At 55.5% G+C, this 14,662-nt stretch overlaps 1 protein-coding gene across 1 annotated transcript in view; it reads left to right on the top strand.

Annotated features, from left to right (window-relative positions):
- The first annotated feature begins 2,773 nt into the window (after positions 1-2,773).
- Positions 2,774-14,662, top strand: part of WBP1 (WW domain binding protein 1) — a 28,646-nt gene continuing 16,757 nt past the window's right edge. Inside the window, exon 1 of the mRNA XM_088454460.1 lies at positions 2,774-2,984. Within this exon, the coding sequence (XP_088310586.1) occupies positions 2,925-2,984 (60 nt within the window). The 5' untranslated portion in view covers positions 2,774-2,924. The remainder of the gene's footprint in view (positions 2,985-14,662) is intronic.

Here is a 14,662-nt window from a genome sequence, read left to right as displayed (position 1 = left end):
GCACAGTCAGTTTGTAATCTGGAGACCCCTCTTTCCAACAGAGGCCCTTATTCAGAGCCGCTCGTTCGCTCTGAGCGATGTTCACCCAACTGCGCATGTGTTTGGTTCGCAATGCGCATGCGCAAACCAGTCATTGTGGTCGGAAATCGTGCGCTCGTAAAACAGCGAGTGCCTGCTAATTTGATTGACAGAATGTACCGTTGTGGGTGGTAACAGGGGAAGGTGCTTGAAAACGGGGGAGTGGAGATCCAAACGCAGGCGTGCCTAACGGTCAAAACGGCGTTTATTGGGAGTGCATAATTAGTAAAGGAGCGTCATCGACCACGTCACTTGGTTGTCTTTTAGCCTGAACTGCTCGCAGTGATTGCGGTAGGATAAACCTACCACAAGCACTGCGAGCAGTTCAGATGCCTTTCGATGTTCCCGATTAATCTAATAAATACCGATGATGTATGATGCGAGCGGCCAAGGGGCGTCTTTACAAAATAGTGAGCGAATTTTTCGGACGCTCGCTCAGACATAGAGGCGTCAACATACCGCAAAGAGCGAGCGCTCAATCTAAATATCCGGCCCCTTTTTAAGAACGAGCGTACGCTAATAGCGTCCGGGTCTGAATCAGGCCCAGGGCCCACTACTAGTTTCTAACGTCATGAAATCACTATAATGTCTAAGTCTGGGATGCATTGTGTGACTGCCGACCCACTGGGCATGTGCAGTATTATAAGCCTCCATATGCTATGGCATAGTGCGCCTAGCAGGGCGCTACATGTGTACAATGTTAATAGCAGGCTCATCCACGTGTACTCCACCCACCCGCAGCTGTTTTTAATAATAAAAAAAGTGTCTTCCTTTCAAAATATAACAATCCATATATAACAAACTTCCCCACGATTAGAGACTAATTCATCCCATATCATTGAAAGCTGTGGGTGCGTCTCATTAATATACGGTATCGGTTATACCGTCCTAAGAACACGGCAATTTCACTACTGTATGTACTGTATGTGTACTGATTTGTGTCCCGTTCTAAGAGCTTATGTGATATTAAAGATTGGATATGCAACATGCAAATACACTGCGTGAATGTTATATCTATCCAATGTAACAGTATGGTATTCAGTACAAAATTACAACAGTGGAGCACTCGCCACTCAGCAGTTAAGCGCTGTATTACTGCCGTAGCGTATCTTTCGTTGAACACCACAGTACACCAAAGTACAGCCATCACGTAACGTTCCATGGTGTGACACAGAGGCCTGAATGGCGCACTATGAGTAACAGACTAGCTGGGCCCATCTGTTCCTCATCCCCATGTTACCATAACCCCATGTTACTGTAATAAAATTCTTCTGTCATCCACCACAGTGGTCTTCCGGGTCTTTTGGTGTTGCTGAGCTCTCCGGTGCGGTCTTTCTTTTTAAGAATGTTCCAAACAGTTGATCTGGCCACACCTAATGTTTTTGCTATCTCTCTGATGGGTTTGTTTTGATGTTTCAGCCTAATGATGGCTTCACTAATAGTGACAGCTCTTTGGATCTTATATTGAGAGTCGACAGCAACTGATTCCAAATGCAAATGTCACACCTAGAATCAACTCCAGACCTTTTACCTGCTTAATTGATAATGAAATAACGAGGGAATAGCCCACACCTGTCCATGAAATAGCTTTTGCGTTGATAGTCCCATTACTTTTGGCCCCTTAAAAAGTGGGAGGCACATATAGAAACCGTTGTAATTCCTACACCGTTCACCTGATTTGGATGTAATTACCCTCAAATTAAATCTGAAAGTCTGCAGGTAAAGCACATCTTGTTTGTTTCATTTCAAAGCCATTGTGGTGGTGAATAGAGGCCAAAATATGACAATTCTGTCAATGTCCCAATATTTATGCACCTGACTGTACTTACATCTGTCCGCTCTGGTTCGGGTAAGTTTTATTGGTTTACCATGCTGTTACATGGGCGGGCGTGCATATATTAGCCACTGCGATCTCCTTCGGAGAGGTTGGGTAGCAGGGGCGTTTCTAGAGAGGAGTGGGCCCGTGTGCAGTCTCTGGGGGTCCCGTGTACAGTCTCTGACACGGGCCCCCTCCTCTCTGTCCGGCGGCCGCAGAGCACTGAGCTGTGCGCGGCCAGCGCCAGAGTTATAGACTCTGGGCACTAGAGTACGCCCAGAGTCTATAGAGTATGCGCTAGTCACCAGAAAAATGGCCGCCACGGCCATTTTCCCTGTACTGCACATGCGCAAACAACGGGAAAATGGATGTGGCGGCCATTTTCCAGTCGTTTTTACAGTGCCGGACCCCCGCACCGATGGGGCCCCCCTGCACCCAGGGGCCCATGTGCCCACTATAGATACGCCCCTGTCAGGTATATTTTGGCAGCTGCGATCGCATTCTCTGTACAGCGCTGCGGAATATGTGTGCGCTATATAAATAACTGGTAGTAGTAATAATAATAATAATAATAATAATAATAATAACGTCCATCTACGGATCAGCCCTCGCTCTCTCCAAGTGTATAATCAGGAGGCCAGCACTCAGCACATATATAGCCTCCAACACACCCGCCCACAGACACTCTCAGCCAATCCCCGCTCACATCTGCCGACAACTCACAAACATCCCTTCTCATTGGTGCAAAGAGCTGCCACTCACATGGCTATTAGGCGTTTTCCTTATTGGTCAGAAAACAGACCAGAACTGCCTTAATCCCGCCCACTTATGATGTCACTTCCTAGTTATTGTGATCAGCCAGCCAATCAGCGCACGCCTCCGCAGGTGCAGCTCGCTGATTGGCTGTAGGTGTATTGAGGCGGAGCTTGAACTGTTGCTATGCGAGCGGCCGCCTGGCGGAATAAGATGGCGGCCTCGGAGCCGGGGTCCCGGGCTGGAGAGATGAGCCAGGCCCGGCTACTGTGAGAGCATGGAGGGGGCCGGGAGCAGCGCTGGCCTGTGGGAGAGGAGAGATGGCCCGGGACACCCGGTCAGTATCAGCAGTGACCCCAGGAGCTGACCCTCCACACTGACCGACTGCCCCCAGGAGCTGACCCTCCACACTGACCGACTGCCCCCAGGAGCTGACACTCTACACTGACTGACTGCCCCCAGGAGCTGACCCTCCACACTGACCGACTGCCCCCAGGAGCTGACCCTCCACACTGACCGACTGCCCCCAGGAGCTGACCCTCCACACTGACCGACTGCCCCCAGGAGCTGACCCTCCACACTGACTGACTGCCCCCAGGAGCTGACACTCTACACTGACTGACTGCCCCCAGGAGCTGACACTCTACACTGACTGACTTCCCCACAGGAGCTGACACTCTACACTGACTGACTTCCCCACAGGAGCTGACACTCTACACTGACCGACTGCCCCCAGGAGCTGACACTCCACACTGACCGACTGCCCCCAGGAGCTGACCCTCCACACTGACCGACTTCCCCACAGGAGCTGACACTCTACACTGACTACCCCCAGGAGCTGACCCTCCACACTGACCGACTGCCCCCAGGAGCTGACCCTCCACACTGACCGACTGCCCCCAGGAGCTGACCCTCCACACTGACCGACTGCCCCCAGGAGCTGACCCTCCACACTGACCGACTGCCCCCAGGAGCTGACCCTCCACACTGACCGACTGCCCCCAGGAGCTGACCCTCCACACTGACCGACTGCCCCCAGGAGCTGACCCTCCACACTGACCGACTGCCCCCAGGAGCTGACCCTCCACACTGACCGACTGCCCCCAGGAGCTGACCCTCCACACTGACCGACTGCCCCCAGGAGCTGACCCTCCACACTGACCGACTGCCCCCAGGAGCTGACCCTCCACACTGACCGACTTCCCCACAGGAGCTGACACTCTATACTGACTGCCCCCAGGAGCTGACACTCCACACTGACTACCCCCAGGAGCTGACCCTCCACACTGACCGACTGCCCCCAGGAGCTGACCCTCCACACTGACCGACTGCCCCCAGGAGCTGACCCTCCACACTGACCGACTTCCCCACAGGAGCTGACACTCTATACTGACTGCCCCCAGGAGCTGACACTCCACACCGACTGCCCCCAGGAGCTGACCCTCCACACTGACCGACTGCCCCCAGGAGCTGACACTCCACACTGACCGACTGCCCCCAGGAGCTGACCCTCCACACTGACCGACTGCCCCCAGGAGCTGACCCTCCACACTGACCGACTGCCCCCAGGAGCTGACCCTCCACACTGACCGACTTCCCCACAGGAGCTGACACTCTATACTGACTGCCCCCAGGAGCTGACACTCCACACTGACTACCCCCAGGAGCTGACCCTCCACACTGACCGACTGCCCCCAGGAGCTGACCCTCCACACTGACCGACTGCCCCCAGGAGCTGACCCTCCACACTGACCGACTGCCCCCAGGAGCTGACCCTCCACACTGACCGACTGCCCCCAGGAGCTGACCCTCCACACTGACCGACTGCCCCCAGGAGCTGACACTCCACACTGACCGACTGCCCCCAGGAGCTGACACTCCACACTGACCGACTGCCCCCAGGAGCTGACCCTCCACACTGACCGACTGCCCCCAGGAGCTGACCCTCCACACTGACCGACTGCCCCCAGGAGCTGACCCTCCACACTGACCGACTGCCCCCAGGAGCTGACCCTCCACACTGACCGACTGCCCCCAGGAGCTGACCCTCCACACTGACCGACTTCCCCACAGGAGCTGACACTCTATACTGACTGCCCCCAGGAGCTGACACTCCACACTGACTACCCCCAGGAGCTGACCCTCCACACTGACCGACTGCCCCCAGGAGCTGACCCTCCACACTGACCGACTGCCCCCAGGAGCTGACCCTCCACACTGACCGACTGCCCCCAGGAGCTGACCCTCCACACTGACCGACTGCCCCCAGGAGCTGACCCTCCACACTGACCGACTGCCCCCAGGAGCTGACCCTCCACACTGACCGACTGCCCCCAGGAGCTGACCCTCCACACTGACCGACTGCCCCCAGGAGCTGACCCTCCACACTGACCGACTGCCCCCAGGAGCTGACCCTCCACACTGACCGACTGCCCCCAGGAGCTGACACTCCACACTGACCGACTGCCCCCAGGAGCTGACACTCCACACTGACCGACTGCCCCCAGGAGCTGACACTCCACACTGACCGACTGCCCCCAGGAGCTGACACTCCACACTGACCGACTGCCCCCAGGAGCTGACACTCCACACTGACCGACTGCCCCCAGGAGCTGACACTCCACACTGACCGACTGCCCCCAGGAGCTGACACTCCACACTGACCGACTGCCCCCAGGAGCTGACACTCCACACTGACCGACTGCCCCCAGGAGCTGACACTCCACACTGACCGACTGCCCCCAGGAGCTGACACTCCACACTGACCGACTGCCCCCAGGAGCTGACACTCCACACTGACCGACTGCCCCCAGGAGCTGACACTCCACACTGACCGACTGCCCCCAGGAGCTGACACTCCACACTGACCGACTGCCCCCAGGAGCTGACACTCCACACTGACCGACTGCCCCCAGGAGCTGACACTCCACACTGACCGACTGCCCCCAGGAGCTGACACTCCACACTGACCGACTGCCCCCAGGAGCTGACACTCCACACTGACCGACTGCCCCCAGGAGCTGACACTCCACACTGACCGACTGCCCCCAGGAGCTGACACTCCACACTGACCGACTGCCCCCAGGAGCTGACACTCCACACTGACCGACTGCCCCCAGGAGCTGACACTCCACACTGACCGACTGCCCCCAGGAGCTGACACTCCACACTGACCGACTGCCCCCAGGAGCTGACACTCCACACTGACCGACTGCCCCCAGGAGCTGACCCTCCACACTGACCGACTGCCCCCAGGAGCTGACCCTCCACACTGACCGACTGCCCCCAGGAGCTGACCCTCCACACTGACCGACTGCCCCCAGGAGCTGACACTCCACACTGACCGACTGCCCCCAGGAGCTGACACTCCACACTGACCGACTGCCCCCAGGAGCTGACCCTCCACACTGACTACCCCCAGGAGCTGACCCTCCACACTGACTACCCCCAGGAGCTGACCCTCCACACTGACCGACTGCCCCCAGGAGCTGACCCTCCACACTGACCGACTGCCCCCAGGAGCTGACCCTCCACACTGACTGACTTCCCCACAGGAGCTGACCCTCCACACTGACTGACTTCCCCACAGGAGCTGACCCTCCACACTGACCGACTGCCCCCAGGAGCTGACACTCCACACTGACTGACTGCCCCCAGGAGCTGACACTCCACACTGACTGACTGCCCCCAGGAGCTGACCCTCCACACTGACCGACTGCCCCCAGGAGCTGACACTCCACACTGACTACCCCCAGGAGCTGACCCTCCACACTGACTACCCCCAGGAGCTGACCCTCCACACTGACCGACTGCCCCCAGGAGCTGACCCTCCACACTGACCGACTGCCCCCAGGAGCTGACCCTCCACACTGACCGACTGCCCCCAGGAGCTGACCCTCCACACTGACCGACTTCCCCACAGGAGCTGACCCTCCACACTGACCGACTGCCCCCAGGAGCTGACACTCCACACTGACTGACTGCCCCCAGGAGCTGACACTCCACACTGACTGACTGCCCCCAGGAGCTGACCCTCCACACTGACTGACTGCCCCCAGGAGCTGACCCTCCACACTGACCGACTGCCCCCAGGAGCTGACCCTCCACACTGACCGACTGACTTCCCCACAGGAGCTGACCCTCCACACTGACTGCCCCCAGGAGCTGACACTCCACACTGACCGACTGCCCCCAGGAGCTGACCCTCCACACTGACTACCCCCAGGAGCTGACACTCCACACTGACTGACTGCCCCCAGGAGCTGACACTCCACACTGACTGACTGCCCCCAGGAGCTGACACTCCACACTGACCGACTGCCCCCAGGAGCTGACCCTCCACACTGACCGACTGACTTCCCCACAGGAGCTGACCCTCCACACTGACTGCCCCCAGGAGCTGACACTCCACACTGACCGACTGCCCCCAGGAGCTGACCCTCCACACTGACTACCCCCAGGAGCTGACCCTCCACACTGACTACCCCCAGGAGCTGACCCTCCACACTGACTACCCCCAGGAGCTGACCCTCCACACTGACTACCCCCAGGAGCTGACACTCCACACTGACTGACTGCCCCCAGGAGCTGACACTCCACACTGACTGACTGCCCCCAGGAGCTGACACTCCACACTGACTGACTGCCCCCAGGAGCTGACCCTCCACACTGACCGACTGCCCCCAGGAGCTGACCCTCCACACTGACCGACTGACTTCCCCACAGGAGCTGACCCTCCACACTGACTGCCCCCAGGAGCTGACACTCCACACTGACCGACTGCCCCCAGGAGCTGACCCTCCACACTGACTACCCCCAGGAGCTGACACTCCACACTGACCGACTGCCCCCAGGAGCTGACACTCCACACTGACTGACTGCCCCCAGGAGCTGACCCTCCACACTGACCGACTGCCCCCAGGAGCTGACCCTCCACACTGACCGACTGACTTCCCCACAGGAGCTGACCCTCCACACTGACTGCCCCCAGGAGCTGACCCTCCACACTGACTGCCCCCAGGAGCTGACACTCCACACTGACCGACTGCCCCCAGGAGCTGACCCTCCACACTGACTACCCCCAGGAGCTGACACTCCACACTGACTGACTGCCCCCAGGAGCTGACCCTCCACACTGACTGACTTCCCCACAGGAGCTGACCCTCCACACTGACTGCCCCCAGGAGCTGACACTCCACACTGACCGACTGCCCCACAGGAGCTGACCCTCCACACTGACTGCCCCCAGGAGCTGACACTCCACACTGACCGACTGCCCCCAGGAGCTGACCCTCCACACTGACTACCCCCAGGAGCTGACACTCCACACTGACTGACTGCCCCCAGGAGCTGACCCTCCACACTGACCGACTGCCCCCAGGAGCTGACCCTCCACACTGACTGACTTCCCCACAGGAGCTGACCCTCCACACTGACTGCCCCCAGGAGCTGACACTCCACACTGACCGACTGCCCCCAGGAGCTGACACTCCACACTGACCGACTGCCCCCAGGAGCTGACCCTCCACACTGACCGACTGCCCCCAGGAGCTGACCCTCCACACTGACCGACTGCCCCCAGGAGCTGACCCTCCACACTGACCGACTGCCCCCAGGAGCTGACCCTCCACACTGACCGACTGCCCCCAGGAGCTGACCCTCCACACTGACTGACTTCCCCACAGGAGCTGACCCTCCACACTGACTGACTTCCCCACAGGAGCTGACCCTCCACACTGACTGACTTCCCCACAGGAGCTGACCCTCCACACTGACTGACTTCCCCACAGGAGCTGACCCTCCACACTGACTGCCCCCAGGAGCTGACACTCCACACTGACCGACTGCCCCCAGGAGCTGACACTCCACACTGACCGACTGCCCCCAGGAGCTGACCCTCCACACTGACCGACTGCCCCCAGGAGCTGACCCTCCACACTGACCGACTGCCCCCAGGAGCTGACCCTCCACACTGACCGACTGCCCCCAGGAGCTGACCCTCCACACTGACCGACTGCCCCCAGGAGCTGACCCTCCACACTGACCGACTGCCCCCAGGAGCTGACCCTCCACACTGACCGACTGCCCCCAGGAGCTGACCCTCCACACTGACCGACTGCCCCCAGGAGCTGACCCTCCACACTGACTGACTTCCCCACAGGAGCTGACCCTCCACACTGACTGACTTCCCCACAGGAGCTGACCCTCCACACTGACTGACTTCCCCACAGGAGCTGACCCTCCACACTGACTGACTTCCCCACAGGAGCTGACCCTCCACACTGACCGACTGCCCCCAGGAGCTGACACTCCACACTGACTACCCCCAGGAGCTGACACTCCACACTGACCGACTGCCCCCAGGAGCTGACACTCCACACTGACCGACTGCCCCCAGGAGCTGACACTCCACACTGACCGACTGCCCCCAGGAGCTGACACTCCACACTGACCGACTGCCCCCAGGAGCTGACACTCCACACTGACCGACTGCCCCCAGGAGCTGACACTCCACACTGACCGACTGCCCCCAGGAGCTGACACTCCACACTGACCGACTGCCCCCAGGAGCTGACACTCCACACTGACCGACTGCCCCCAGGAGCTGACACTCCACACTGACCGACTGCCCCCAGGAGCTGACACTCCACACTGACCGACTGCCCCCAGGAGCTGACACTCCACACTGACCGACTGCCCCCAGGAGCTGACACTCCACACTGACCGACTGCCCCCAGGAGCTGACACTCCACACTGACCGACTGCCCCCAGGAGCTGACACTCCACACTGACCGACTGCCCCCAGGAGCTGACACTCCACACTGACCGACTGCCCCCAGGAGCTGACACTCCACACTGACCGACTGCCCCCAGGAGCTGACACTCCACACTGACCGACTGCCCCCAGGAGCTGACACTCCACACTGACCGACTGCCCCCAGGAGCTGACACTCCACACTGACCGACTGCCCCCAGGAGCTGACCCTCCACACTGACTGACTGCCCCCAGGAGCTGACCCTCCACACTGACTGCCCCCAGGAGCTGACCCTCCACACTGACTGCCCCCAGGAGCTGACCCTCCACACTGACCAACTGCCCCCAGTAGCTGACACTTCTGTACTAGTCCCGTGTGGAGAGGACAGAGGATGGGGTGCCCCGCTCAGCACAGTGTGTACATGTAATTAGCATTAGTCCTCCCTCTTTCCTCTGTGATAGGAGATATATTACACCATGGATAATAGTGAGTATAATGTATAGTAGTGACAGAAGCACTAGTCCCGTGTGGAGAGGACAGAGGATGGGGTGACCCTGATCAGCACAGTGTGTACATGTAATGAGCATTAGTCTTCCCTCTGTCCTCTGTGCTAGGAGATATATTACACCAGGGATAATAGTGAGTATAATGTATAGTAGTGACATTTGCACTAGTCCCCTGTGGAGAGGACAGAGGATGGGGTGACCCCGATCAGCACAGTGTGTACATGTAATGAGCATTAGTATTTCCTCTGTGCTAGGAGATATATTACACCAGGGATAATAGTGAGTATAATGAATAGTAGTGACAGTTGCACTAGTCCCGTGTGGAGAGGACAGAGGATGGGGTGACCCCGCTCAGCACAGTGTGTACATGTAATGAGCATTAGTCCTCCCTCTGTCCTCTGTGATAGGAGATATATTACACCAGGGATAATAGTGAGTATAATGTATAGTAGTGACAGAAGCACTAGTCCCGTGTGGAGAGGACAGAGGATGGGGTGACCCTGATCAGCACAGTGTGTACATGTAATGAGCATTAGTCTTCCCTCTGTCCTCTGTGCTAGGAGATATATTACACCAGGAATAATAGTGAGTATAATGTATAGTAGTGACAGAAGCACTAGTCCCATGTGGAGAGGATAGAGGATGGGTTGACCCCGATCAGCACAGTGTGTACATGTAATGAGCATTAGTCTTCGCTCTGTGCTCGGAGATATATTACACCAGGGATAATAGTGAGTATAATGTATAGTAGTGACATTTGCACTAGTCCCCTGTGGAGAGGACAGAGGATGGGGTGACCCCGCTCAGCACAGTGTGTACATGTAATGAGCAATAGTCTTCCCTCTGTCCTCTGTGCTAGGAGATATATTACACCAGGGATAATAGTGAGTATAATGTATAGTAGTGACAGAAGCACTAGTCCCGTGTGGAGATGACAGAGGATGGGGTGACCCTGATCAGCACAGTGTGTACATGTAATGAGCATTAGTCTTCCCTCTGTCCTCTGTGCTAGGAGATATATTACACCAGGGATAATAGTGAGTATAATGTATAGTAGTGACATTTGCACTAGTCCCCTGTGGAGAGGACAGAGGATGGGGTGACCCCGATCAGCACAGTGTGTACATGTAATGTGCATTAATCTTCCCTCTGTCCTCTGTGCCAGGAGATATATTACACCAGGGATAATAGTGAGTATAATGTATAGTAGTGACAGTTGCACTAGTCCCGTGTGGAGAGGACAGAGGATGGGGTGACCCCGCTCAGCACAGTGTGTACATGTAATGAGCATTAGTATTCCCTCTATGCTAGGAGATATATTACACCAGGGATAATAGTGAGTATAATGTATAGTAGTGACAGTTGCACTAGTCCCGTGTGTAGAGGACAAAGGATGGGGTGACCCCGCTCAGCACAGTGTGTACATGTAATGAGCATTAGTCTTCCCTCTGTACTCTGTGCCAGGAGATATATTACACCAGGGATAATAGTGAGTATAATGTATAGTAGTGACAGAAGCACTAGTCCCGTGTGGAGAGGACAGAGGATGGGGTGACCCCGCTCAGCACAGTGTGTACATGTAATGAGCATTAGTCCTCCCTCTGTCCTCTGTGCTAGGAGATATATTACACCAGGGATGATAATGAGTATAATGAATAGTAGTGAAAGTTGCACTAGTCCCGTGTGGAGAGGACAGAGGATGGGGTGACCCCGCTCAGCACAGTGTGTACATGTAATGAGCATTAGTCTTTCCTCTGTGCTAGGAGATATATTACACCATGGATAATAGTGAGTATAATGTATAGTAGTGACAGAAGCACTAGTCCCGTGTGGAGAGGACAGAGGATGGGGTGACCCTGATCAGCACAGTGTGTACATGTAATGAGCATTAGTCTTCCCTCTGTCCTCTGTGCTAGGAGATATATTACACCAGGGATAATAGTGAGTATAATATATAGTAGTGACAGAAGCACTAGTCCCATGTGGAGAGGATAGAGGATGGGTTGACCCCGATCAGCACAGTGTACATGTAATGAGCATTAGTCTTCGCTCTGTACTCTGTGCTAGGAGATATATTACACCAGGGATAATAGTGAGTATAATGTATAGTAGTGACATTTGCACTAGTCCCCTGTGGAGAGGACAGAGGATGGTGTGACCCCGCTCAGCACAGTGTGTACATGTAATGAGCATTAGTCTTCGCTCTGTCCTCTGTGCTAGGAGATATATTACACCAGGGATAATAGTGAGTATAATGTATAGTAGTGACAGTTGCACTAGTCCCCTGTGGAGAGGACAGAGGATGGGGGGTGACCCCGCTCAGCACAGTGTGTAGATGTAATGAGCATTAGTCCTCCCTCTGTCCTCTGTGATAGGAGATATATTACACCAGGGATAATAGTGAGTATAATGTATAGTAGTGACAGAAGCACTAGTCCCGTGTGGAGAGGACAGAGGATGGGGGGTGACCCCGCTCAGCACAGTGTGTACATGTAATGAGCATTAGTCTTCCCTCTGTCCTCTGTGCCAGGAGATATGTTACACCAGGGATAATAGTGAGTATAATGAATAGTAGTGACAGTTGCACTAGTCCCGTGTGGAGAGGACAGAGGATGGGGTGACCCCGCTCAGCACAGTGTGTACATGTAATGAGCATTAGTCTTCCCTCTGTCCTCTGTGCTAGGAGATATATTACACCAGGGATAATAGTGAGTATAATGAATAGTAGTGACAGTTGCACTAGTCCTGTGTGGAGAGGACAGAGGATGGGGTGACCCCGCTCAGCACAGTGTGTACATGTAATGAGCATTAGTCTTCCCTCTGTCCTCTGTGCTAGGAGATATATTACACCATGGATAATAGTGAGTATAATGTATAGTAGTGACAGAAGCACTAGTCCCGTGTGGAGAGGACAGAGGATGGGGTGACCCCGCTCAGCACAGTGTGTACATGTAATGAGCATTAGTCTTCCCTCTGTCCTCTGTGCCAGGAGATATATTACACCAGGGATAATAGTGAGTATAATGTATAGTAGTGACAGTTGCACTAGTCCCGTGTGGAGAGGACAGAGGATGGGGTGACCCCGCTCAGCACAGTGTGTACATGTAATGAGCATTAGTCTTCCCTCTGTGCTCTGTGCTAGGAGATATATTACACCAGGGATAATAGTGAGTATAATGTATAGTAGTGACAGTTGCACTAGTCCCCTGTGGAGAGGACAGAGGATGGGGTGACCCCGATCAGCACAGTGTGTACATGTAATGAGCATTAGTCTTCCCTCTGTCCTCTGTGCTAGGAGATATATTACACCAGGGATAATAGTGAGTATAATGTATAGTAGTGACAGAAGCACTAGTCCCGTGTGGAGAGGACAGAGGATGGGGTGACCCCGCTCAGCACAGTGTGTACATGTAATGAGCATTAGTATTCCCTCTGTCCTCTGTGCCAGGAGATATATTACACCAGGGATAATAGTGAGTATAATGTATAGTAGTGATAGTTGCACTAGTCCCCTGTTGAGAGGACAGAGGATGGGGTGACCCCGATCAGCACAGTGTGTACATGTAATGAGCATTAGTCTTCCCTCTGTCCTCTGTGCTAGGAGATATATTACACCAGGGATAATAGTGAGTATAATGTATAGTAGTGACAGAAGCACTAGTTCCGTGTGGAGAGGACAGAGGATGGGGTGACCCTGATCAGCAGTGTGTACATGTAATGAGCATTAGTCTTCCCTCTGTCCTCTGTGCTAGGAGATATATTACACCAGGGATAATAGTGAGTATAATGTATAGTAGTGACAGAAGCACTAGTTTCGTGTGGAGAGGACAGAGGATGGGGTGACCCCGATCAGCAGTGTGTACATGTAATGAGCATTAGTCTTCCCTCTGTCCTCTGTGCTAGGAGATATATTACACCAGGGATAATAGTGAGTATAATGTATAGTAGTGACAGTTGCACTAGTCCCATGTGGAGAGGACAGAGGATGGGGTGACCCCGATCAGCACAGTGTGTAGATGTAATGGGCATTAGTCTTCCCTCTGTCCTCTGTGCTAGGAGATATATTACACCAGGGATAATAGTGAGTATGGTGCGAGGCACAGGGCCCCTGCCAGTTCCGCTGTGGTGCGGATGAAGCTGGATTCAGTCCTTAGTTATTTTCTGTTTACTGTACACACGTCAGGCTGGAGTGTTGGGTCCATTCTGTCCTCAGATGTTTCTGTAACATATTTCTCAGTAACACGCTGTGGATATGACTAACTAGGACAGCTCCATATGTGCTGGGACTTGCATGTATGGTACACATATGCGCTCAGCAGAGCACGTACTACCACCTGTATTTCCAAGTGTCATGGTAAGCGGTCCTTCCGGGCTGAGGCAGGGGTAAATCGGCTGGGGGCTGGGATTAGGATAGGGATGCAATATATGTACTGTCTTTTCCCAAACTTCTCTCTGTGCTTCTGAGTCATGAGCATGACAAGGAGCACAGAAGGGGGACAGGACCAGGGTGGTACTCCAGTGGTGGGATGGGAGGTGAGGATTAAGGAAGTACACCAGCCAGGAGTATAATAGAGGCCGCGATGAGGAGGATACACCAGTCAGGGGCATAGGAGGCCAGGATGAGGAGGATACACCAGCCAGGGGCATAGGAGGCCAGGATGAGGAGGATACACCAGCCAGGGGCATAGGAGGCCAGGATGAGGGGGATACACCAGCCAGGGGCATAGGGGGCCAGGACGAGGGGGTACACCAGC

This window comes from Taudactylus pleione, unplaced genomic scaffold (genome assembly GCF_031769625.1).
Source record: "Taudactylus pleione unplaced genomic scaffold, aTauple2 ptg000618l, whole genome shotgun sequence".
NCBI lineage: Eukaryota > Metazoa > Chordata > Amphibia > Anura > Myobatrachidae > Taudactylus > Taudactylus pleione.
The sequence above is the reverse complement of the archived record's forward strand: the minus strand, read 5'-3'. Positions and strand labels throughout refer to the sequence as shown.